This window comes from Ictidomys tridecemlineatus, chromosome 15 (genome assembly GCF_052094955.1).
Source record: "Ictidomys tridecemlineatus isolate mIctTri1 chromosome 15, mIctTri1.hap1, whole genome shotgun sequence".
Taxonomy (NCBI): domain Eukaryota; kingdom Metazoa; phylum Chordata; class Mammalia; order Rodentia; family Sciuridae; genus Ictidomys; species Ictidomys tridecemlineatus.
Genome location: NC_135491.1, coordinates 43,821,427 through 43,848,906, shown reverse-complemented (window position 1 = coordinate 43,848,906; position 27,480 = coordinate 43,821,427). Strand labels below are relative to the sequence as shown.

At 36.6% G+C, this 27,480-nt stretch overlaps 1 protein-coding gene across 7 annotated transcripts in view; it reads right to left on the bottom strand.

Annotated features, from left to right (window-relative positions):
• Cbfb (core-binding factor subunit beta) overlaps positions 1–27,114 on the bottom strand; it is a 51,711-nt gene extending 24,597 nt beyond the window's left edge. For 4 of the 7 annotated variants that reach the window (XM_005318289.5, XM_078032511.1, XM_078032510.1 and 1 more), the window contains exons 1-4: positions 26,756–27,114; positions 26,430–26,516; positions 20,620–20,736; positions 23–139 (exon numbers count right to left, since the gene is read on the bottom strand). In XM_005318289.5, coding sequence (XP_005318346.1) covers positions 23–139; positions 20,620–20,736; positions 26,430–26,516; positions 26,756–26,833 — 399 coding nt within the window. In that variant the 5' untranslated portion in view covers positions 26,834–27,114. The remainder of the gene's footprint in view (positions 1–22; positions 140–20,619; positions 20,737–26,429; positions 26,517–26,755) is intronic. The other 3 variants (XM_040279356.2, XM_040279355.2, XM_005318290.5) reach the window with 2 other exon arrangements.
• Positions 27,115–27,480: the final 366 nt, after the last annotated feature.

The window sequence follows — 27,480 nt, the reverse complement described above, 5'->3', positions numbered from 1 at the left end:
GAAAGGCCTGACGTCACCCTACCTGGGCTCGCTCCTCATCAAACTCCAGGCATCCCATACCATCCAGTCTCTGAAGATCAATCCAGCCTTTCCAGATAACACAGACTCCATTCAGAATCATGGGAGCCTTCAAATACACCTAAGACATAGAAAAGAAGGATGAAAACCACTAAAAAACTATAAGATGTGTGAACATTGAAAGTTTAAGCTTATTTATAACAATCCGTAGTTTTCTTTAAAAAATACACACACCATAGTCTCTGACATATTCTATAAATTAATCTGCCCTACTAGGATTTTATTTCCTTCCTTTTCCCCCTTCCTCCCTCTCTACCTACTTCTTCCTTTTCCTTTTCTTTCCCTTTCTTCCTTTCATAGTGCTGGGGATCAAACGCAATGATAGGCAAGTGCTCTACCATTAAATTATATCCTCAGACATAGGATTTTATTTCTAGTCACAATTTTCCAGATTATTTTAAAAAGAAAATTATATAGGATTTGTAAAAACTGTTCATAATAAGGTGATGTTTGAAGAATGTTTCTTTACTCTTCCAGTTAAGACTAGGACACCAGATTCTTTGTCCTGATGTTCTTCTGATTTTGCATAGAAAGATATAAAGAGGGAAAACAACTGGAACTCACTATCCTCTGATTAGAGAATGTACTGCTTCCTTCAACTTCGATACCTATAGCCAGCCACAGTTCAACTCTTCATATTTCCTTTAGTTTTATAAGTTACTGCACAGCTTCCTGATAATTAATCCTGTTTTTCTCTTGCAAGGCATTATCTCTTCAAAGGAATTTAATTTAAACTATTTAACAATCATTAAAATACATTAGGTCACAGCAGTGAACTAATGTAAAATCAATAATTTTCCCAGAAATCAATAAATTAACTCAAAATCTAGTTATTTCAACTCACTGTTAAAATTATTATGCACTATCCATCAATAAATTAAAATATAATAAAAATTTAAGAATAAAACCAAACATTCTGAATTCTCAATAAGTGGGAATATTGTGATAAACATTAAACTTTATCAGAAAACTCCTATATCCTTCAGCTTTGGAATTAATTGAAGTTTTAAAGTTTTAAGCTTTCTTCTGCAAAAAATAACCAAGTTCTTCACCATTCCTAGAGTAAAACTCACTTTAAGACTTCCAAATTCATATTATTTTCAGTCACCAAATTAACTTTCATACTGACTCATTCCTGTCAGGCATGGTGGTACCCCACCTATAGTCTCAGCTACTTGGGAGACTGAAGCAAGGAAGATCACTTAAGCTTAGAAATTGGAGACCAGTCTAGCAAACAGAAAAAGACCTCATATCAAAAAAAAAAAAAAAAAAGGGTAATTAGGATGGTGCTAATGCTACCTGGAAGTGAATATTTTACTATGATACAGATAAGCACTTTAAGAGAATTATTACACTTCCTACAATCTCCTCTACCCTAACAATACACTTTAACAGTTATTTTTTTTAAAAAACATCATTTTAGATCCTCACTACCTCATTTAATATGGGCTTCTAAATGAAAATTAGCATAGATTTTAATCATTTACTGCCTTGCTAAGATATTTTAAATGCAGAAGAAGCAGTACCTAAATGATACTCAAAACTCCAGGTAATCAAATACATCTTTAGAAATGAAGTTTTTTTATTACCTATGGATAAGTTCACTTATCCAAATGTACTTTCTCTGGATAATTTCAGCGCTCTGCAAGCTACTATGAGTACAGAAAATTGGTAAGACAGTTTCTCATTTGGGGGGGAAAAAGTTGGAAGCATAATTTTGTTCTTTACTTAATTCAGCAGGGTTTTTGTTGTTTTGTTTTGGCACCAGGGGTTGAACTCAGGGGTACTTAATCAATGAACCACATCCCAGCCCTTTTTATGTTTTTGTTAGAGACAGGGTCTCACTGAGTTGCTTATGGCCTAAACTAAGCTGCTGAGGCTGACTCTGAACTCACGATCTTCCTGCCTCAGTCTCCTGAGTCACTGAGATTACTTAGCAGTTTTCTTCACAAAGATTCTTGCATCCTTCTTGTTTTGAAAGATGCTCAATAAGAACTGACTTCTAATAATTACAAATATGCTAGAAAATTTGTTCCTGGGACACCTGTAATATAAAATCTATGACTCCTACTACATATACATTTTTGTCACTTCCCTACACTGCTAAACACAACCATTTTTGCTAAGGGTTTCAAGAAACCATGGTGAACCAATTTCAACTTGCAATAGGGAAAAAACCTCACCAAACCTAAGGTTCCATTTCTCCTCTCATTTGGATGAAGGGAAATAGTCTACAGTTAAGAGCTGAAACCGTTTAACCACATATTTCCTTCTGTTCTGATAAGTGTTCATGCCCTTCCACACTGTGAATTGAAAACTCCATCTATGTGCATATAGTCATATGAGTGACTATGCTGACTGACCTAATGTTTAATACCTCACAAAATCTACAAACAATATCCTACTATTCTTCACATCAATATAACTCAACTCACCACATCTGAAATGAAGATTTCCTCCTACCCTTAAATGGCACATAGTGGAGAGTAGAACATCTCACCTATAAGTGAACACCTATTTTAAAGTTTTATACGAATCATGAAAAGAATTCATCTAATAGCGAAGTCATCTTTAATACCACTTTAATCAAGATTTTATATTCTTCAAAAATGGTTTACATCTTTCAGAACTCAAAATGCTATAATCTCTTAGCTTATTCATATTAATTTTCACGAACATATTTTCCTTTTAAAAATACTAAATTTTTTAAAAACCCATTTATTACTTCTTTATAAATGTTCTCTCATGACAAAGAAAACCACTGATTTGTTTTGAGAAATTCCTAAATGGCTTTAGAAAATGGCTACATTTCTTAATAAAGACCAATTTCTAAAATCCTAATTAAAAAGAACATTTAGATGATCCTGGTGATTTATTTAGATATTCATATTCAAATAAATACAGTCTTATATGTAAATCTTCAAAGTAAATGGTGCTTTTATACATTCATGAATACTAAGCCTCAAAGTATGAAGAAAATATAATTCTGACTCTTAATAGTTTGGTATTTTGTAACATAATTCAATAATGTTATTTAAACACAAAGACATTTTACACTTAAATGATGATGCCTTACTTATTTCACTCAAAACTTCAGAAAAAAATATTAAATATGACCCATGAATTAAACCCATTGTTCTAGAACAATTAAATATTTTTTCCTACAAAATGGATTTTATAAAACTATTTTAAAATGGGTAAACAGATGCAGCTAATCTCAAGAAAATATCAAAATAGCTTATCTTTCCAAAAGTTAAATATCACAGAATGTGTGTGAGATTTCACAGGTTAAAACTAATTATAGCTTCACATTGTGTATTTTTCTTAAGAAAAGGTAAATGTTAAACAAAATTAATACATTCAAGATCTAAATTATCAGTTTTGTGATATTCTATCTAAATTATATATGCTATCATTTGATTTTCATATTTTGTATCTTCAAATTCCCTATCACTCAAGCAGTACAGGGTCATCAAAAACATGTTTGTACCATCAACTCTAGTACTGATATAATGAAACATTTGGTTAAAAAAAGGAAACAAGTATTAATGCTTACTATCATAAAGAAACCTTAAAAACATCATATTAAGTTCAAGAGGCCAGGAAAAGGACACATTTTATGAAATGTCCAGAAAAGGCAGATATAGAGACAGAAAGAAAATTAGTGGTTGCTAGGCGCTGAGGAGAGAGGGGAGCTAGGAATGACTGCTAATGTGTATGAGAATTCTTTTGGGGGTGATGAAAATATTCTGGAATTAGTTATGATAGCTGCACATCTCTGAATATACTAAAAATCACTGAGCTGTATACTTTTAGACTGAACCTTATGGTATGTGGATATCTCAATGAAGTTGTCATAATAAATGTTTGTAACAATTTTTATCTGTTATGTAAGCGACATATGAGATATCAAAAGGAGATTCCAAGTAGGAAGTAGCATATGGGATTTTAGCACTTTGAGAAATCTCAGATGATATTATAAATCTAGCAGCCACCAACAATATTGAATATGTGAAACTGAAGAGAAGGAAGAAGAGATTCCCCCAGGAGTAAGTAGGGGAAAAAAAGAGAAGGACCCAGAAAGAACCTGCAGAAAAGTCCAACTTTTTGATGTTAGGTAGAAAAAAAGAATCCTGCAGATGGAGCTATGAACAGACAGGGGGGTTAAAAGAAAACAGGTCAGGAGCCCAGTGGCTAAAGGTTAGTTATAGATCCCCAAGTAAAAAACTTCCCCTTTGTTGGCTGAATCAGATATCTTAAGTATGTTACAGGATCTTGGATCACTCAACTTCTCTCAAAATTCTGTGTAAAAATGTATGTTGAGTCTACGTACATTTTTCTAAGGAAGACTACTGGTTTCATTATTCTTATACAGGTGTGCAAAGCAAAAATAATCCAATCATTATAGTAAAAACTCCATTCTTTCCCTCCCCTCATAGACAAACACAAAGATCTTTCTAGTACAGGGCTTAATGGATGATAAATAACCTTAATTTAGTAAATGGAACAAACTCACCTCCCACTCCTATACATATACCTCAGGGACTGAACCCAAGGACACCTGATCACTAACTTACACCACCAGCCTTTTAATTTTTTTTATTTTGAAGCAGGCTCTCCCTAAATTGCCCAACCTAGCCTCAAACTTATAATCTTCCTGCCTCAACCTCCCAAGCAGTGGGCTACAGCCTCCAAACTTTTTTTTTTTAAAGATTTTTTTTACAACACCTTTATTCTTCTTATTTATTTTTATATGGTGTTAAGAATCAAACTCAAGTCTCACACATACTAGGCAAGCACTCTACTACTGAGCTACAGCCTCAGCCCATTCAAACTATTTTAAGAGCTAAAAATTAGCAACCCTGTTTTGAAAAATAAGTGTCAAAGGAAGGGTATGAGAAAAACTACTCAACTTCTCATTTATTCACCCAACAGTTCCTTCTTTAAAATCTTGTTCAAAGAATATCTAAATATGGAATAAGTAGTGGCAACCTCAACTGTCTTTTCCTCTACAAATATATATTTATAGAAAAGAACAGGATTTCTGGCTTCTAGGTAGCTGATCTGAGAGAATCAGAAAGCACAAAGAGATGGCAGAAAGAGTTCCTATTGAGTGATTCAAAAGAACATAATTTAAAGGTAATTAATACAGAATAATTGTAGATCTGGAAACAAGACCCCCATACACATTAGTATTGAATCACAAAATCAATATGCACAGATACCAACAGTCAAAGCTATTGACAAAAGCAAGAAGAAAAGACTTCACTTTCAAAAAATCCCTTTCAATTGGAAAGGATATTTCACTCCTCTGTATTAAACTGTTAAGAGTTTAAACACTTTCAACTCTAGTCTGTAAATTGAGAAACTGGGAAAACACTAAGAAGGAATAATCATTACCCCTCAGGTTCTCAAAAGCTTCTAACGAGGAAGAACTGAATATATTAGCCTTGCCACCTCTTTTTAAGACCACCTTACAGGTATATGCCTGTAATCCCAGCAACTCTGGAGGCTGAGCAGGAGAATCACAAGTTCCAGGCCAGTTAAAACTCTGTCTCTAAATAAATAAATAAATAAATAAATAGGACTGGGAAGTGGATTAAAGGTAGAGAGAGTGCCCCTGGGTTCAATCCTTAACACCACAAAAATAAACAGTCAAAAGTTATTCAGAAGTGTTCACAACAATAATCAAGCATATTAAATTCAAACAAGATAACTATATTTAAACAAATATAAAAATAAATTGAAAAAAATTTTAATAATGTCTATCAGGAGGCAAACCAGGTTATATTACATTGCCAGATAAAATGAAAACTGACTAATGATTCTTGGAAGACATTTTGGGGGAATGAGTGTGCATACTTTTCTGATCCAGCAACGCTATGTCTATAAATGCCTCTTAAAACTTAATCAAAGATGTACACAAAACATTTGTTATAAAGAAAGATGTTCACTTTCTCCCCCCTTTCATCAGTGCATTTTAGCTGTACATAATGATGGGATTTGTTGTAACATATCATGCCTGAAGGCAGCTTATCTAATATATGTATTTTCTAAATTGGGCACATCTTGCGCTTATGAACCCTAGACATTACTTCAACACTACATTTGGGGCCACCACTTTATTTTTTAAAAAAAATTTTAGATGTTGATAGATCTGTATTTTATTCATTTATTTATATGTGGTGCTGAGAATTGAACCCAGTACCTCACACTTGCTAGGCAAGTAAGTGCTCTACTACTGAGCCCCAGCCCAGCCTCAGGGCCACCACTTTAAATAGCAAAATCACCAACAAAAAACACAAAATATGAAAAACATGGCACTAAGTAAACCTCAAAAAGAATACTTTTACACCATGAGAGCTGCTACAAAAAGGCAGAGCATTGTCTTTGTGTGACTTCAACTGGGAATATGCTTAGAAAGCGACATTTTTTTGCCACTCTCCATGGGTCCACTAATGGCCAGATTACCTATCTGTGAATTCACATCTACTCACTAAAATTTCTTTACAACTCCAAAATCAATACTTCCAAAGTGATTCACTAACATTCCAAAAATATGTAATTATTTTTTAAAGGAATATCATCATTAAGTTTAACACAAGAGCATGGAAAGAGTGGAAACAAAATAAACTTTGCAATCAGAAAAACTTGGGTTTAAATATTCTAGCTCTATCAAGTGTGTCTTGATAGATACTTGTCTCTATCAAGTATCAAGTGTGACAAACTACTTATCTTTTATTTTCCTCCTGGGACCCAGGGATTCAACCCAGTCATGCTCACCCTTTTTATTTTTTATTTTGAGACAGGGCCTCACTTGTTGCTTAGGGCCTTACTAAGTTGCTGAGGCTGACTTCAAACTTTCGATCTTCCTGCTTCAGCCTCCCTAGACACAGAGTTTATAGGCATGCACCACCATGCCCAGAGAGTTACTTTTGCTTATAAGCCTCAGATTCCTTACATTTAAATCAGGGCTTAAGAATACCTTCTTTACAAGTGAAGGCAAAAATTAAATCAATGTACATAAAACTTATGAAACAGAGAAACAATGATTACTTGCACATATATTGCCACCAATGCATTACATAGAATTTTTTTCAAAGGTAAAGATGTTATTTTTTCCCCAGACGATGAATAGTTGTTTCTACCCACAAACAATGAATCATCAGACAAGCAGTAATACAGAGATGACATATGCATCCAGGAAAACAAGATCTTCCATGGAAGAAGTTATGTACCCTAATGTTTAGTTGTAATCATTTCTGTAGACTATTTAACAGATTCCTTTAGAAGATATTTGGTTTTGACTCATCTGCCTTTAGCCACATGCTTCTCCCTGTTCAAATATGCACAGTCAGCTACATGGCTGCCAGACAATTACTGAATGCAGTCATTCAATCTCACTTGCTTCTAAATCATAATTAGATTGCACTTAAGTGTAAAAATAGATTCCTTTATAATGATTTAATGTAACTTACCAACATACTATTTATAATTGAAACCCTAAAATGGGAAACTAGAGAATGTGTCTGAAACTTAATGTGTGTGTATACATATACACACATATTCAGGGCTGGGGCTCAGTGGCAGAGCGCTTGCCTTGCACATATGAGGCACCAGGTTCAATCCTCAGCACCATGTAAAAATAATCAAAGATATTGTGTTCAAGTGTTTAACTAAAAAATTAAAAAAAAAACATATTCAATAAATGGATAAACAAACATGTACTCAATAAATGGATATGTTAACCAAACCAGACTTTGGTCAAAAATACATGAGATCAAGCAGGGCATGGTGCTGCATGCCTGCAATCCCAGCAGCTTAGGAGGCTGAGGCAAAAGTATTCTAAGTTCAAGGTCAGCCTCACTTTAGTGACTTGGTAAGGACCTAAACAACTTAGCAAGACCCTCTCTCAAAATAAAAAATAAAAGACTGGAAGTGTAGATTGGTATTTAAAAAAAAAGAATATATGCAAACTTTGGTGCAAATTTATAAATATGTATTAACATACATGCCTCTAATGTGCTCTCCACATATTTATTTTAATTTGGTTCCACTATATTTTTCTTTTCCTAAGCGGAAATCTGAGCCCAAATAAAGTGAGACTTTTATGCTTCCGCCACAGCCCGATTGTTTCCTATGAAGCTCTATAATAAGAGGCAAAACTTATCAGTTTCATCTGCAGATAAAAAACAATGCATTCAATAAACAAGAACAGGATGTGGAACACAAAGAGCTTTAAGAAATTAGAAAACAAGATAATCAACAGGATCATTCCTAGAGATCCAACATCCAAATAGTAGGTGTTCCAGAAATAGAACAAAAAAAAAAAAAAACATAAAGAAATACCAGAAAATTTCCTTCTGGAAGGACATATGCTGCCATATTGAAAAGGACCACCAAGGAGCTGGAGTTGTGGCTCAGTAGTAGAGTGCTTGCCTGGCATGTGTGAGGCACTGGGTTTGATTCTCAGCACCGCGTATAAATAAATGAACAAAATAAAGGCCCATTTAAATAAAATAGAGGGAGGGAGGAAGGAAGGAAGGAACTACCAAATACCCACACAACAAAGGAATGTGGATCCACACTTGGTAATATCATAGATGACTTTTAAAACATAGAGACAAAGACAACTTTACAAACTTGTGAAGAGGGGAAAATTGACTAGAAACAATGACTTCAAATTCTCTCTCTCTCTCTCTTTTGGTACCAGGGATTGAAACCCGGGATGCTTAACTACTAAGCCACATCTTTAGCCCATTTTTATATTTTATTTAGAGACATGGTCTCGCTAAATTGCTTAGGGCCTTGCTAAATTGCTAAAACCAGCTTTGAACTTGTGATCCTCCTGCCTCAGCCTGCTGAACCACTGGGATTACAGGTGTGTACCTCCGCGCCTAGCTGATTTCAGATTCTCAACAGCAATAATGGAAGTATGCCAATGTAATGAGGTCATCTGAATGAAAACAAATCTCTAATCTCAAACTCTAGAAGACATCAAATATTTATGGCAAAGTATACAAGTAGAATAAAGATACTTCAAACAGGCAAAAAATTTCAGAAATTTTTGGTTCCATGTACCGCCCCCAAGTAAGTTATTCACAAAATTACCAAGAAATAGATATGAAATTAAAAAAAAAAAAGTAGGGCTAGGGATGTGGCTCAGTGGCAGAGTGCTTACCTAATATGCATGAGGCCCTGGGTTCAATCCGCAGTACATAACCTCCCACACAAGCAAAAGAAGGAAACAAAAAATGGAGAGAGGCCCATCACAACACAGGATTAATGGAGATCCTATATCATAGCAGAGTTTTTTTTTTTGTAATTTTAATTTTTTATTTGCCTATTGACTTGTTTTTTTTTTTAATTTATGTGGTGCTGAGAATCAAACCCAGTGCCTCACACATGCTAGGCAAGTGGGCTATCACTGAGCCCCAATCCCAACCCCAGCCCCAGCAGAGCTTTTAATGTAGAAAAAAAAAACTGGATTCAAAAGACAGACTTTCTGAGGATGGTCATCACTAAGATCCTCGGAGGGCAGAATGCTCACATAAGCCTGGTAGAAAACCTAGCAGAAAATAGAGAGCAGCTCACTCCCTCTGACCATGATTCCTCCCCAGATTTGTTTACAGTGGTTCACACTTGTGCCAGAGAGTATAAGCCATAGTTTGTTTTTCCTTTTTTTTTGGGGGGGGGGGGTGGTGTACAAGGAATTGAACCCAGGGGTGCCTAACCACTGAGCCACATCCCCAGTCCTTTTTTATTTTGAGACAAGGTATCACTAAGTTGCTTAGGGCCTTGCTAATTGCTAAAACTGATCTTGAATTTGCAACCCTTCTGCCTCAGCTTCCCAAATTACTAGGATTAAAGGTGTGTTTTAAGCAAGTCAGTTTTCCTACAACACACTCATGATTCTGCTCACAAAACTCCCCAAAGTGGCTCTTAAAAATTTGCAGGGGTGGGGGGGTGGGGTTGTAGCTCAGTGGTAGAGTGCTTGCCTCACATGTGGAAGGCACTGGGCTCAATCCTCAGCACCACATTAAAAAAATAATAAAATAAGAGTATTGTGTCCATCTACAACTAAACAAAAAAAAATATGTCAGAGAGTCTGGGAGTTTGTAGTTTGGTGGTAAAATGCCTCTCAAGCATGTTTGAGGTCCTGGATTTGATCTCCAACTTCACCCTCAACACACACATACACACACATACACATACATATATATATATGTATGTGTATGTGTGTATATGTATATACACATATATCTTTCTTCCCCATGGAAGTTGGATCTAGACTTGACCCTGAGATTCTGTTCAGTTTATCCTTTCCCAGGAGTTTCATTTGAAAGTGACATTACAATATTTATTTACATACATAGTCACAGAATTTGTACTCTACCTAGAAACACTCCTGGTCCATTTATTAGTTGAAGAGCCATTCCTTTTGTGAGCCCCCTGAGAAGATGCTTTTGCACCAATCATACCTGTACTTACAAATGGTTTTAAGCTGAAAATATTTTTAGTCTAATCTGAAAATTTGCAATGATTTATATTTTTTTTATAAATTTTTTATTCCTGAAGGTATATTTAAAATGCCTACTGGCTTTCTCTCACTACATAAAAAGGTGTTAGCCTACACATCACAATCTATCGTAAGCTTGAACACTGTTGTGCTCTCAAAATGTTATTTTTAGTCTGTCTCCATCTCCATGCCTCTCATATCTTTACTTTGAATTCACTTTGCTTAAAGAAGCCCCTACCCAACTCCAAAATGGCTCTCTCTCTCTCTCTTTTTTTTTTTAACTCTCTCTTCCTGACACTTTTTCTCTCAGGCATAACAGCATCACCACTTTTAAGTTTATATAAGCTCTTCAGCTTTAAAAAAACTCCAAGTCCCATCTGACATTTACAACCATCCAATAGAAAGAAATATAAAAGATGAAGAAATTAAAACTGTGAGGGATTAAATAATTCACTGGCAGGTCATACAACTAGTAAGCAGTAAAAACCACATCCAGAACTCCTAACTCTCGAAATTTACCTCAATCACAGATACACTTATGAGGAGTATTTTTAGTATTTCCAGTATTTCAGGGTATGCTAAAATAGAGCATTTCCCTAAAAAAGAGAGACTTGTTAGTCAACTTCAATGGTTAAATTCATAGCATCTAGAACAATAAATATGTATATTGAGCCTTACATAATTTTAAAATATATAGACTACTTCACCCTCCATCCCCCTACCGAAAAAGACGACTTACTAGTTTGGCTACCTTTATTTCAAGATGCAAAGCAAACAACATGCTTAGGGAAGTCCTGAAATACACTGACCTAGTATATACAACTTCAAATGAAAAGCATAAAAATTAAATCATAAAATTCTTTGTGTCTGTCTAAAAGATCACACTAAAATATCAATGGTTACTCATTCAGGTGGGAAGAATAATTTGGACCAAAATAACTTTATAAAAGGCTTTGAAGATGGTACAGTTTGTGACACTTTCTCTAATAATATACATTAGCAGTAGTGTGATACACCACAAAGAACAAAAACTTGGGTAAAAAAGACCTGGGCCTGAATCCTGGCTCTTTGTAAGAAAGGGACTTCATGATTTCTGAAAATTTAGACTCTCCGGCCTTAGTTTCTTCAGCTGTAAAGTCAAGCAAACACCAGATGTGTTTTAAAATCAAATCAAAGACTTCACTATATAGTACAGGTTTAATAGAATTAGTGATGAGGTAAACCAGAGCCTGGTGGTGGTTAGTACAGTAAAAACTGGCTTATAGTTGTCAAACTGGATTCACAATGGCCCAGAATTCTGCAAATGCTCTAGAATCAGATAATGGTAATGGGTGTACACTGTGATATATTAAAAACCTCTCAGTTGTGTAATTGGTGGATAAAGATGGTGAATTTTATTTCAATTTTAAAAAACAGTCCAAAAAGGCTAGAGGTATAGCTCATTGATAAAGCTTACAATTAGCATGTATAAGGCCCTAAGTTCAATACCCAGTACACAAAAGACACAAATGGGGGAGAAGGGAAAAAGGGTCCAGGAACATTCTAGATAGCAAAGGGATCCAGCTGGCATGAATAAGCAAAACCCTCAAAAACTAGTTCTTCCAAAGGGTTATTATTTCAAATAATATTCTACAAATAAAGCCAGACTCTTATTAGAAATTATCATTATTTTTTTGCCAGGCGTGGTGGTGCATGCCTGTAATCCCAGTGGCTTGGAGGCTAAAACAGGAGGATTGTGGGTTCAAAGCCAGCCTTAGCAATGGCGAGGCACTAAGCAACTCAGTGAGACCCTGTATCTAATTAAAATTCAAAAACGGGCTGGGGATGTGGCTCAGTGGTCGAGTGCCCCTGAGTTCAATCTACAGTACCAAAAAAAAAAAAAGAAAAGAAAAGAAAAAGAAAGAAATTATCATTTTTTAAAAATAGAGAACATAAGAACACACTTTGAATATCTACAATACAGGCAAAAATATGTGTTTGAAACATCTAAATTCTCCTAATGAAAATGGAATCACATATTTCTAGATCATCATTTTATTTTAATCTGGAGTTTAATCTGCCTTTATATATGAAGTTTTAAAACACAAAAGGGCTTTTATACAGATTGTGTATGTGGGAAAAAAGCTTTTTCACACAAAAATAACCTGCCAACCATTCCCTGACTCAGCCTGTTCTCAGGACATGCAGTACAGCACTGTCTCAGAGTCTTGAAAGTACAGCAATACACTAAGAAGCACATTTTTTAAAAAAATTTTTTTTGGATGGACACAATACCTTTATTTTATTTGTTAATTTTTATGTGGTGCTGGGGATCGAACCCAGTGCCTCACGCATGATAGGCAAGTGCCCTACCACTGAGCCACAACCCCAGCCAGAGGCACATTTTTTTTCTTAAGTATTTTTTTAGTTGATGGTGGACTTCATTTTATTTATTATTATTGTGTCCATCTACAACTAAAAAAAAAAGTTTAAAAAAATATATAAGCCTATAGCTTATACTAGTAACATCCAATTTTAAATTTTATGATTCAGTTCTTATAAGTATTAGTATTCTTAGAACATATATTTAAGTATAGTATACTTAAAATGTTATCTTTGCTGGGCATGATGGCACCTGCCTGAAATTCCAGGTACTAAGGCAGGAGGATCTCAAGTTTGAGGCCAGACTGGGCAACTTAGGCTCTCAAAAGGGCTGGAGATATAGCTCAGTGGTAGAATGCTTGTCTTGGGTTCAATTCCTAGTACCACCAAAAAAAAAAAAAATTAAAAAAATTTAATAACCAAATTACTTATTTTAATACACAATAACTAAGTACTAGAAGATACATTTCAAATTTTAGTTGAATATAAATACTTGAATTCTAGATATGAGAAGCTAGTTGTAAAATTGTCTCAATTTCTCTTGGGGGAAAATTATATTCCAAAGCTTTATCACAGAAATATTTTATTTGGAAAGACTAGGCTATGTAGAAAAGAGAAGAAACTTGTTGAGCATGAATAAGAATTTCCCAAAACTAACATCAAGGAGTCCTGTAAACCCTGCCAAATTTTGGATAGTATATAAACAGACAATATTTATTTTGGGACAAAGAGCTTGCAGGCAAGTAAGCAAAAGGCTGCAGAAGCAGCAGAACCACTGACTGTTGGAGAAGGCCATTTAAAATAAGATTCTATTTTCATTCATTAAAACAAATGCTGTGAATTTTTTCTTTGCTATTTTAGCTAATAAAAATGAGTGCTAAAAAGATTTGTCTTTTTGTCTTAAGTATGCAAAGTTCAGAACTTGGAAAAAGGAAAAAATAAACACAACTTACCAAAAATGCAAAGAGCACTCACTCTAATGACATGATTTATAACTACTTCTCAATGTCTGATATTCATGCTGTTTGACTATAAATTAAAATCATAAACTATAAACAGAAATACACCAACCATAAAAAGTTTAACCTCTTTATTTCTGTGGCCAATGTAGTAAAACTAGACAGGATGCTCTATTTCCATAGAAAAAATGATCGAACAGTAGCACTTTTCATTTTTTTCAACTTATGAAATATTTTTCATACCATACCCTTCAACTTTGTACTCATAAACTGGGATCACAAAAGTAAACATAAATGTTTTATTCACAATCCCAACAAAACTCTAAGAAATACAGTTTATGTGATAAAAACATTAATCTGATTACCCAAGATTAAAAATTTTTATTAACCATATTCATTTGCGTTTGTTTGAAATAAAAAGGAATTGGAAATAGGTCCTAAGAGGAAAGATCAAAGGAATTAAAGAGTTGCTAAGTCTATAAAATTTTAACTTAGGAATGATTTAAATACTGATAAGTTGCTTTTCCTTGTTTTCTGACAGCAAAATTAGAGGGAAGCAATTTAAAGAAGAATTAAGAACATTTTGGCTGCTAAGATTTATAACTGTTATAGTTTGGATATTTAATATCCCCTGAAAAACTCAAGCATTAGGCAATGCAAAAATGTTCAGAGATGAAATCACTGGATTATGGGAGCTATAACTAATGGATTAATAATTAACTAGTGGACTAATCCATTTGTTGGATTAATAATCTGAATGGCTTCCATATGGGATGTGAATATCAGGAAGCTGGGATCACTGGGGTCATCCTGGTCAACATAACCAGGTTAAGTGTAAGCAGACGAGGACTGGCTGGAGAAATAGGTCACTGAGGTTGTACCCTTAGACTATATTTTGTCCTTGGCTCCTCTCTGCTTCCTGGCTGCCACAAGCTGAACAGCTTTCCCCCACCACATCCTTCTGCCTTGATGCTTTTCTGCCTTCTTAGGCCCAGAGTGATACAGTTAGCTGACCTTGAAATGAACTTATGAAACTGAGCCCCAAATCAATTTTTCCTCCTCTGAGTTGCTCTTGTCAGGTATTTTCGTCACAGCAACAAAAAGCTAACACACCACTTGGGAAAGACACAGTATTCCAACATTGTATAGCCACCTAAAATGAAGCTTACCTAAGGTACACTGTTGTACTAACTAACATTCAGTTACTTATAATCTCACCCTAGAAAACCATCAAATAACCTAACTTTGGATAGGGGTTTACAATTTAAAATACATTTTCACATGTTTTAGTACCTCATTTAATCCTCACATGAAGTATATGAACAGAACAGATATTCTGATTATCATTTATAGATGAGGAAAATATTTATGATTACCTTTGACTTTACTCTAGAGTTCTACTAGATTATTTTAAATCTTTCCTGAGAAAGAACCAATGGAGGGGCTGGGACTCTGTGGTAGAGCACTTGCTTAGCACATGTGAGGAACTGAGTTCAATCCTCAGCCTCACATAAAAATGAATAAATAAATAAATAAATAAAATAAAGGTATAGATTTTTTTAAAAAAGAACCAATGTAGATGGGTCACCAGACACCTTGGTACAAAAAAAATTCAAATAGAGAAAATTATGTGCTGACTTGATCTTACATAAAGTTCCTATTTGTGTAGTTAATAATTAATAAACCTTTTTATTGAAGATTCTTGGTTTGAAAATATTCCTGCAACCACATAAGCAAAAGAATGAATAAAAGGCACTGGTTTATATGAGCCATAAATCATAAAATCATTATTTTTAATAAAAGGATATGGAGATTCTTGTCTTCTTTCTCAGCATTCTAAGTTTTTTTTTTAAATTCACTAAATTTATATCAATGATAGCTAGACTCCAGGATGACCCCAGTGATTTCAGCTTCCTGGTATTCACACCCATATGGAATCACCCTTCCTATTTAGTGTGGATTAGACTTGGTGACTAGTTTGCAATGAATAAAATAAGACACAATGACTTAAATAACAGGTCATAAAAAGCATGGTGACTTCATTCTTTTTCTATAAAGAGGTGCACACATGCCTAGGAACTGAAGTCAACTGAGTGAGCTTGAAGGGGAACCTTTAGCTTCCGTCTAGTTTTCAGAGACTGCCAGTCCCAGCCAACATCTGGACTGCAACCTCATGTGGGACCACCCAGCCACACAATTCCCTGATTCTTGTAAAGGGAAATAAGAAAACTTTGGGGATGACAGAAACACTGCCTTTATCTGTAATGGCATTTACATGTGTCCATATATTTGTTAAAACTCAAATTATACAATTGTGTTGGGGATGTAACTCAGTAGTAAGAGGGCTTGCCTAGCAAGTACGAGGCTCTGGGTACAAAATCCAGCACAACAGAAAATGATTAAATAAAAAAATAATGGAGTGAGAATGTTAAAAAAAATTATATAATTATACTGGATGTATTTTATTGAATGGAAAATATACTTCAATAAAATTGTTATTTTAAAAGGCAAATGAACTCAAAATAAGCGACGCAGAATCATTTATGAAAAAGTAATGTTTTGGCTTTAAGAGTTAAGGGTGGTTAGGAAACAGAAGCAGCAATAACAAGCTATTATTACAAACTCACATACCCTAAACTGACCAAACCTGCTCCTTGATCTATCTATAGCCTTTCCCATCTCAGATAATGGCAATCCCATATTTCCAGTTGCTCTAGCCAAAAAAACAGTCATTAACTCCTTTTTTTTCTCATCCAATCCATAAGCAAATCTTCTTTTTCTCAAAACACATCCTTCTCTCATTCTGTCCACTGTTATCACCCTGTTCTCTAGCAAAGATTGCTGAAATAGCCAAGCAGGTCTCCCTATTTCAATCTTGTCCCCTATGGTTTATTATCAATCAACCCAAAAGTTAGGTTAGTCAAAACCTAACCCAGACCATATCATTTACCTGCTCAAAAACATGAAACCACTCCCTATTTCACTCAGAATAAAAATCCATGTTGTTACAACAGCCATGAGAACTGGCTCCTTGTTAAAGCCCTGATCTCATCTTCTCTCCTCCTTTCTTATCCTACTCTACTCACATAGGATTGGCTGCTGTTTATCAAATATACATAACATGCTCACACCCTGTGGCCTTCATAGTGGCTGTTTCCTCTATCTGGAACATCTTTTCCCCCATATACCTACAGGGCTCATCATTCCCTAAACTCCCTTCAAGCCTTTGCTCAGATATGAGCTTCTTTACCTAGACTATCCTATTTAAAACTGTAAATATCCTGCTCAGAATAAAAATATCCTGCTGATTAGTAAAGAGAAATAAGCTGCTTCAGGAAGTATTATGGTTTGAATTCAGAAAGTCCCACAAAGACTCATATGTTGAAGACTTGGTCCCCAGTGCAACGATTTTTAGAGGTAGGGCTTTGGGGGAAGTAATTAGATCATAAGGGCTCTAACCTCATTAATGGACTAATTCACTGATAACATTCATAGCTGAACATACTACTGGGAAGTGGAAGAAACTGGAAGGTGGGACCTAGATGAAGGGAGTAGGTTTTCAAGGGCATGCCTCTGAAGACTTTTGTCTTGCCCCTGGCTCCTTTCTCTCTGCCAGCCATAAGGTTAAGCAGTACTGATTTACTATACCCTTTTGCCATGATGTACTACTGCCTCACCACAGGACCAGAAACAAAGGAACCAATTGTCCATACAATGAAACCCGTGAAACTGAGCCAAAAATAAATCTTTCCTCCTTTAAGTAGTTTTATCAGGTATTTTGTCATAGTGATGAAACATTGACTAACACAGTAAGTGAGGCTGAGAGAATAAGGAGGATGACACTGATTTGGGATCTGATATAGAAGAGGCAAATTAACATTTGAGGAAGTCCCTTCAATTTTCTTTGCTTCTAGTCCTAGTCATATGGGTACAGAATCAAAATATAATGGTTAAAGAGAACATAAAAAGGAAGGGAGAAATAATCTTAGCTCCATGTATGAAAAAATCCAAGACAGAATTTTTTCTCTAAATTCACTGGAGTAATTTATCCCATAGCATACTAGGAGGGTTTTTGTTTTTCCTTAAAACGGTTTACTCTTCTAGATCCTGCTGGTATAGTACAGATGTTGGCAAAGCTATAGTTGAGAAAAACATGATATATACATTAAAAAAACAAATTTCCATCCTGCCAATGTAACCATTCTTGAACACAGTCACACTTATTTGTTCACATATTATCTCTGGCTTCTTTCACACTGTAACAGCGCAGGTGAATAGCAGCAACAGAGACCATTAGCCTGCAAAATTGAAAATATTACTATTTTTCCCTTTACAGAAAGAAAATTTCTTTTCTTTCTTTCTTTTATGATGCTGGGGATTGAACCCAGGGCTTTATTCATGCAAGGCAAGCACTCTACCAACTGAGTATATCCCACCCCTCAGAAAGGAAATTTCTAAAATCAATTATAAAATATAAATTCCTGATAGATTTGAAAATCTTCTAAATACTAGAGTAAACCTTCAAACTTTTTTTTTTTTTTGGCTTGGGGGGAGTTGGGGATTGAACTCAGGGGCAGTCAGCCACTAAGCCATATCCCCAGTCCTATTTTGTATTTTATTTAGAGACAGGATCTCACTGAGTTGCTTAGTGCCTTGCTTCTGCTGAGGCTGGCTTTGAACCCATGATCCTCCTGCCTCAGCTCCAGAGCCACTGGGATTATAGGCGTGCATGCACCACCATGCCTGGCCCCATCTGACATTTTTGATATTGTTAGTTCTATAACTGAAAACACATCAATAGCTTTAAATCCAAGAATAATGTAGTCTTCAAACTAGTGACCAGATATCATTATCTAATTCAAGTAAAATGGACCTCCCAGTAGCACTGACATGCCAATCTTCAAGCATTAAGTAGTTTAGCATTAAAGCTAAGGGAAGGCAACTTTTTTATATATATATGCCTTTAAGAAACTGATCTATCTAGTGTTTTCTTTTTTTGACAAAGCCTCACTATGTTACCCAGGCTAGCCTCAAACTCCTTGGCTCAAGTGATTCTCCTGCCTCAGCCTAACAAGTGCTAGAACACTTGGGCTAGAACTAGATTCAACAGCTGATTCTGAGGAAATGTCTTAAACAAGAAAAAAAAAATTTTTTCTTCTTCATCTAGTCACACATACATGCACCAAAACAGACAAAGACCAATAATCCTACAATGATTTTCCAAGTTTCCCCTTATATGTTAAGAATTACCAAATAGTAAAATATGTAATATTTGCTTTTAACTTTCTAATTAAACAAGCTAATACACAGGAAAGCAAATATTACTCATTTTTTTAAAATCCTGTCATCTATTTTCCCTCTCCCAAATCCAAAGATTAGTTAGTTTGTTTCATGTACAAGATCAAACTTAATTTCATAAAACAAAAAATTCTTAATTGCATATATAAAAAATTAGAAATCCTTTTCTGATACAAAATACCTTCATTAATATTTAGATATTTCTTACATTTTGCAAATAAAATGATAGATTATGCCATTCATGATGACACTTTGAAAAGTAATTTTCAGGGGCTGGGGATGTGGCTCAAGCGGTAGCACGCTCGCCTGGCATGCGTGCGGCCCGAGTTCGATCCTCAGCACCACATACAAACAAAGATGTTGTGTCCACCGAGAACTAAAAAAAATAAATATTAAAAATTCTCTCTCTCTATCTCTCTCTCTCCTCTCCACTCTCTCTTTAAAAAAAAAAAAAAAAAAAAAAAAAAGAAAAGTAATTTTCAAACAGACAGAAATAGGTATGGAAACACCCTGTAAAGGAAACAAGAAACACTGAAGATAATATGGATCCCCAAAATTCTTTTTAAAATTTTTATTTCAAGAAGACAGCTCCTTGACTTCTTAGTTAATGATCAACCAATCCAAGTTATTATTCATTAAAATTTCACCAAAAAGTCCTGTACCTTTTACTTAGATTAACAGGACTCTAAGCATAAATATTTCTACCTTTTAAAAAATCTTTAGCCTAAACTACTTCTTTTTTAAAAAAAACACCTTTATTTTGTTTATTTATTTATTTAAATTTTTTTTTAAAAATGTGGTGCTAGGGACCAAACCTGGTGCCTCCCTGTGCTAGGCAAGCACTCTATCACCGAGCCACAACCCAACCCCCTTTTGCCTAAACTTCTAAAATAAAAATTGTAAGAAATCTGTTTTCCCAGAAACTTTTTCAAAACAATTTTTTCCAAGTTGAAGTTTTAAAAGTTTTTCTCAAAATTAATTTTGCTACAACAGAATTAGAAAGTTACCCATGAGCTACTTCTAAATACTGTGAATTTGTAAGCCTACAGAGCCTTCCCATTTTTCTCTTAATTTCATTTTTTTTACAACACTGTAGTAACACATATTTTAGTAAACACAAAAAGTTCTTGTCAACACTTTTAAAAGAATTAGGTTTTAAGTGTTATTGTAGGAAAGTTCACTGCTTTCCTTATGGGCTACAACTTTCTTCGATGAATATTCGTGAAATTAGTAATGTGTGATATAGTATAACACAGATTTTAAAAACACTGTATTACATCTTTATAATATGAAATGAAAGCAAATCTGATCATATACCTGGGTAACCCACGATTGCTAATAATGTATATCATCAGAAAACCTTTAATGAAAACAACTCACCAATTGAAAAGAAACGTTTCCTACCTTGCCTGCTTCTCTTTCTAAGTCGACATACTCTCGGCTAGGTGTTTGTCGTTGTTCTCCCTGCCAGCTGGCCGGAAAAAACTGGAGAGACAGATTGGTTCCTGTGGCCACAAAAGCCTTTTAGAAAAATCAATACAAACAGGATCAGGAGCAGGACATTACATAAATTATGCAGGCAGTCATTTATTTTTACATCAGTTTATGTCTTAAGCCAGGCAGCACTGAGAATACTTAAAAGTAAAAAACATGCACTCATCATTTTTCTTAAGTATTAAGTTACAAACATCTGATTCCATTTTGAGGACATTTGCCATTGGCTGCTTAAATATAAAATCAGACATGGAATCAATACTTTCTTTCAGGTCATTTTTTGCTGACGTTAGGATCTTACATTGCTAATGTCTAACCAGAAACCACTGTCCTTGCATTTTAAAACTTTTAAATATTTTTAAATGTGAAAACCACTAGTGAACTAAAGATTTTGAATTTAAAAGCATATCGCAATTTAAAGTTATATGATACATTTGATCTTTCTTGATTTCCTTCGCTCAAGGAAACACTGAATGGTGTGTGATACAAAAAAAAAAAATGCAGTAAGTACATTTTTGCCAGGCGTGGTAACATAGGCCTGTAATCCCAGTGGCTCCACAAGCTGAGGCAGGAGGATCGTGAGTTCAAAGCCAGACTCAGCAAAAGTGATTCACTAAGCAACTCAGTGAAACTCTGTCTCTAAATAAAATACAAAATAGGGCTAGGGGTGTGGCTCAGTGGTCGAGTGCCCCTGAGTTCAATCACAGGTACTAAAAAAATAAAAAATAAAAACCTTTTAAATGGATTTTAAAACCCATGTTAAAAAATGTACTAGGAGCTGGATGTAGTGGTGCATGCCCATAATCCCAGCATCTCAGGAGGCTGAGGTAGGAGGATCACAAGTTCAAAATCAGTCTCAGCAACTTAGTAAGACCCCGTCTCAAAAAATAAAAATGGACTGGGGATGTGGCGAAGCACCCCTAGGTTTAATCACCAGTACCAAAAAAAAAGAAAGAAAGAAAAAAATGCACTAGGGATTGTTTTTCTTGTTATAAACCATACATTAGCATGTAATGTGACAGTACTTCTTTCTAAAACGTTAGATGATTTAAAAAAAAATGCACTTTTCTAAAATTTTACTATAGAAGAAGTAGCTCTAATTACAACTAAAAGTACTGAGTGTTCATCTAATATTTATAGAAGATTTGGATGGTTCAGCTCAGACAGAAGAGTCTAAAACCATTTCATTAAGTGTCATTCCATGTAGCCCCTGAGCAATTTAACTCTATATTTCTCCCATGTAAAAAACAGAAATAACATTATTCCTCCTATTTCTTTCTGAAAGAAATAACAAGCAGGTTTTTTTTTTTAAATACATTTTCATTGTCTAAATGTAAACTCTTCTTTGCTGAAACCAGAAAGTTTTGTTTGGTTTATTTTACTGATTACATTCTGAAGCATCATCACTTGAAGCACAGTCTTCATCTGAAAGCAAGGGCTTCACATTTTGAGCCATTTGTTTAAAACCATTAGCTGATATAACTATCCACTAGTTCCCCTACTGGTTAACAGTTTATTCTGTTTTTAAAGGTAAAAATTATACTTCCTATTTCTATTACTGGTACTGTAGGTACTTTGTCAACTCAACTGCTAAATCTCTAGACATCTTTGATGGCATTTCTTTCATCAACTGGGATGCCAGTTGTGGTAATTATTTTCTATGCCTAGAAACTGAAATAAACTAACATCAATATTACAATAGTAATTTTTTTTAAAAAATCTTTCCATGCACTATCAGAACTAAGTTTTATCCATAATAGCACAACCATTAGTTCAAATGAAAAGCAGATTCTAGAAGAAAAACTGCCTAGGCAGTATGACCTGAGGCATACTTCAGTTTCCTCACAAATTAATATTTGTATTACAATGCTTAGAACAGTACCAAGTAAACACCATATAAATGTTTTCTGAAAAATATAACCTTTGTCTGTCTGAGATAGGGGAGGAAGGTTGTCTGTTATTGTTCAAGCTGGCTTCCAATTTCTGAGCACAGCTGTCCTCCTGCCTCAGCCTCCCCAAGTAGCTGGGACTATAGGTGTGCCCCAATGCACCCTGCTTAAGAGAAATAACTTCGAGATTAATAAAAGTGGCAACTTTTAACCTCAGATAATGAAATTCTCCCAGAACAGAATGGTAGTAGATAAGAGATTAAACCCATGAATGAATGTCCTGTGTCAAAACCTCTGAATCACATTTCTTCAGTACTTTGTTTATCCAGTAGCAAACCCTTCTACTTCTAAACCAGCATAGTGCTAAGACACTCTGAAGATCTTATTACTTCATCTCCTGTTTGAATGCAAAACTCAGAAGAGATTTCCTGCTTTACCACTTTCTCACCAAGATCCCTCCCTGAGAGAAGAAGTGGTAAAAACTAAAAATTAATCATTCTAGAATAGTGTTTTCCAAATTTACTTTACCCAATGACTTTTTTTTTTTTTTTTTTTTTGAGGTGCTGAGGATGGAATCTAGGGCCTTACCAATGTTAGGCAAACACTCTACCCCTGAGCTACAGTGGGATCCCTTTTTAAATAAAATACCTACACGTAAGAGTCAGAAAATTCTGTTTGAAAATATTAAAATATTACAGTGGGAAAATGTCAGTATGTAAGACTTCCAAGTTGTCTTGACTGTATTTTATAGTTTTCACAAATTAAAAAAATGGCACACCTTATGCCAATCCAATATATTTAACCATTGAATCTTCAGGATTAAAAATATATCAGTTTTTACCTTCCCCATAGTAGAGTCAACATACCCCTGTAAGTATTTTTTTAATTATTTGTGTTGAAGACATCTCCGATATCCTTACTACAATAACAATTCAAAAGAGGAATAAATCAAATTTCACCAAAATAAATTCTAGCTCTCACCCACAATCACTATCATTTCATTATGTGCTAAAAAGTCTGAACAGGGGCTGGGGTTGTGGCTCAGTGGTAGAGTGTATGCCTACCATGCATGAGGCACTGGGCTTGATCCTTGGCACCACTTTAAAAAAATAAACAAATAAAATAAAGGTATTGTGTCCATCTACAACTAAAAAAAATTTGAAAAAAAAAGAGTCTGATAAGTTTTGTAGTGAAAGGAAAGTATTACAGCCCTTAATTTCTTTCACCTCTAAATGTAAAATAAATTCTTTACTAATCTCCCTGGTACACAAGGAGATGTTAAAAATGAGGGGAAAAAAAAAAAACAGCAACTGGGGCAGTGGAATAATTGGGGAATTGAGAACTATGTTTATCTTTACCATATATGACCACTGTCAAATAGAAAATAATTCCTTTTCTACTACTAAATAGTTAGAAACCAACCTGTTCAAAAGTCATAGATAAATTTCAGGCCTTAAATTATGTAGCCTCTAAATTCAAATAATCAGTACCTCTAATACAAAGGGCCTTTTGCAAAGCACTTTTTTTTAGAGGGATTTATTCAGGCTTAGTACAGTCTCCAACCTCTAGGAGCTAAAGATCCTGTAAATTAATTAATTAAATACTGGGTATTGAACCTGGGGAGTTTTACCACTGAGCTACATACCCAGCCCTTTTGATTTTTTATTTTGAGACAAGGTCTTGCTAAATTGCTGAGGGCTTCACTAAGTAGCTGAGGAGGGCCTCAAACTTGCAATCCTGCCATTTTAGTCTCCAGAGCAGCTGGGATTACAGATGTGTGTCACTGTGCCCAGGCAGGATCCTGTAATTTAAATTGGGCAACAATGATTTAAAAGGGAAAAACAAGGAAGAGAGGGGGAAAAAAGAAAAAAGAGTAAAAAGTGAAATTCCTCCCCAAATATTACATTACTCAACAAACAACATGTGCCAGTGCCATCTTAAGTGCAAATCTTATAGAAATCAATCTACATCCTTCAATCTTTAATATTTCTCAGAAAACAAATTAAACAAAACTTATTAAAATTTGTAAGATCAGTTATTTCACCCTGGAAAGAAATTTATGACAAACATAACAACCTATATAACACTGCTATATTTTAACAATATTAGAATATAACTCTTTAGATATACTATAGGCTAAATTATATCCTCAGTTCACAATTACATGCAGCAAAGTATAATACAACTAAAAGAACCCTACAGGCTATGCTTCACTGATTTTCAGAAAAAAAATCTCAGCTTTAAAAAAGTGACAGCATTTTGTATCTCATCATTTACCTCCGGGAAATCCTTTGATGGACTATTATCCATCCACCTTTTGCAAAAGAAAACCCAGGCAAAGAATGACAGTCACTCGACCAACTAATGAATTATTCTTCTATCACCCAGTGCCAAAAATCAAAAAGTATTTGTCTTTTTTTTTTTTAACAGAGAGAGAGAGAAAGAGAGAATATTAATATTTTTTTTAGTTTTTGGCGGACACAACATCTTTGCTTATATGTGGTGTTGAGGATTGAACCCGGGCCACACGCATGCCAGGGGCGCTACCGCTTGAGACACATCTCAAGCCCCAAGTATTTTTTTAATACACAAATATTACAACTATCAATAAACTTGGAGGGGGACTTAAAACTCTCATAATATACATTAACGATCAAATATTTTAAAAGCTCCTCAAAAATTTATCATCTATCAGTAATATAATTCCAAAAACATTGTTTAAATATTAAATATTAAATATGATTTAAAAATAAATCTGATTTTTGTGAACTGGAGAATTTTATAGTATATGAATTACACCTCAATAAAAACAAATAATTGATTGTAAAAGGGGAGGAATAAATTTTCCAACATGCCTTCCTACTGTTAACCTCTGTTCAAACAGCACCTTAGCTTCAAGTCTCTGCCAAAGCAATGGGCTCAAGTCATAATGCAAGGTAAAGAGTCCATTATACAGTGCTTCAACATTTTTTAAACAAATAATCAACCTCTTTTTCTACAGTTTCTTCCCATCGTTGCCTTATTATACCTCCAATTGGACAAAAGGCGATGAATGGAGGATACTTTTGTTTTTTTTTTTTTCAACCTTAGGTTTGATGGAGGTGAGGCATCAAGTCTATCACACCCAAACGGGCCTCCAGGAGATCAACGGTGGTTTTTGCAGAGCCATATGCGGTTCTTTAGGTACTGCAACACTAAACAGGATATGTTTAGGGAAAAAAAAAAAAAACTGATAATTTTTTCCCCCCCGATTCTCTTGAAGCATTATATTCCAGGAAAAGAAAATTAAACGTCCTGTAGGCCCTTTTTCTTTTAAACCTCCCTTTTCTATCAGGACAATAGATAACTGGAGTAAAGATGTATCCTCATTCTGGGAGCAAAAGAGCTTCACATATAAATTTACCAACAAATCCAGCGTCTAGGAAACAAACTATCGCTGACCTCGAATGAAGCTCCAGTCCTTTTCCCGAGTGGGTGTTTTCTTCCCGCACATACCCCGAAGTCCCCCCCAACCCTCATCGGTGTCACAGCCTATATAAGGACCTTTGCTTATTTACTTTGGCTCGGGCTGGAGCTCCACTCGCGGTGAACTGTGCGCCAGGCCGGCTCTGGGAAACACGAGCCACCGCGGCGGGCCACGGGGAAAGCGTGTCCCCGCGAGGAGCCGGCCTCCAGCGCCTGGTTTCGCCTTCTGAATCCCGAGTAGGAAGTGAGAAGGCGCCCGCTCAGTTCCGGGAGCCGCGGCATCCGCGGCGCCGTCCGGAACCCGCCTGGGCCGCGCGGTCCCCGCGCAACAAGTGACCCGCGCGCGCCGGGGCCCCGCGGACTTACGATCTCCGAGCGGCCGTCGCGGCAGGCGTTCTGGAAGCGCGCCTGGCGCTCCTCGTGGGGCCGGTCCCTGAAGCCGGTGTACTTAATCTGTAAGGCAGAGACGGCCGAAATCAGGAGCGAAATCTGCGGCGCCGCCCGCGCGCCCTCCCGCCCCGCGCAGCGCCGATAAGGGCAAGCAGAGCCTGTGGGCAGACGGCCGCCCGGGCGAGATTGCCCCTCCGCGGGCGCGCCGGCCCGGGCTTCCCGGGGACCGCGCCGCTCAAACTTTTCTCTGCTCGGGCCCACTCGGGGCACGTCGCGGCCTCCGCGCCGCCCGCCCGCCTTACCTCACACTCGCGGCTCAGCTTTCTGAAGAATTCTTCATTCTCGAACTTGCTTCTCTGGTCGGGCACGACGCGCGGCATCTTCCCGCCCTGAGGCCGTGCCGGCCGGCCGGGTTACGGGGAAGCGCGGGCACCCGCTGGCCGGCTCCGCGCTGACCGAATGACCGCCCACCCGCGGCGCCCCTTCTCCCGCTCCCCTTTGTTTCAGGCGCCCGCCCGTGTGGGCTCCCGCTCCGGGGAGTCTGAGGTGCCACCGCCCGCTCGAGCCCAACCCACGCCGCCGTCGCCTCAGCCGTTGCCTGCCGCCCCCGGCCGCCGCCGTCGCCGCCGCCGCCACTTCCTCTCGCCGCCCACCTCGCTCGCTCGGCCGCCCCGCCCCCGCCGGCCCCACCCCTCCTCCTCGCGCCCGCCCGCCTCAAACTCCTGCAAACAAGACGCACCATTCACAACTCCGCGGTCCGCGCCGCGCATGCGCCACCCTGTAGCTTGTGCGGCGGCTGGACTGCAGGGAACCTGGACTCCTCCCGCTGGGCGGCCTCCTTCCCCTTGCCTGTCCGCAGGCCACTGGGTGTGTAGCTGCCCAGCTGGCCTTTGGCAAGCGACAGTGGCTCCCGAGGGCCTTACTTTCTGCCCTTACTTGATCATCTGGAACTTCTGGAGTCTCCAGTCACGCGAAGAAACTGTGATTGCCACTTGAACGTTAGGAAACCTCAGTCCCTGGACACTTT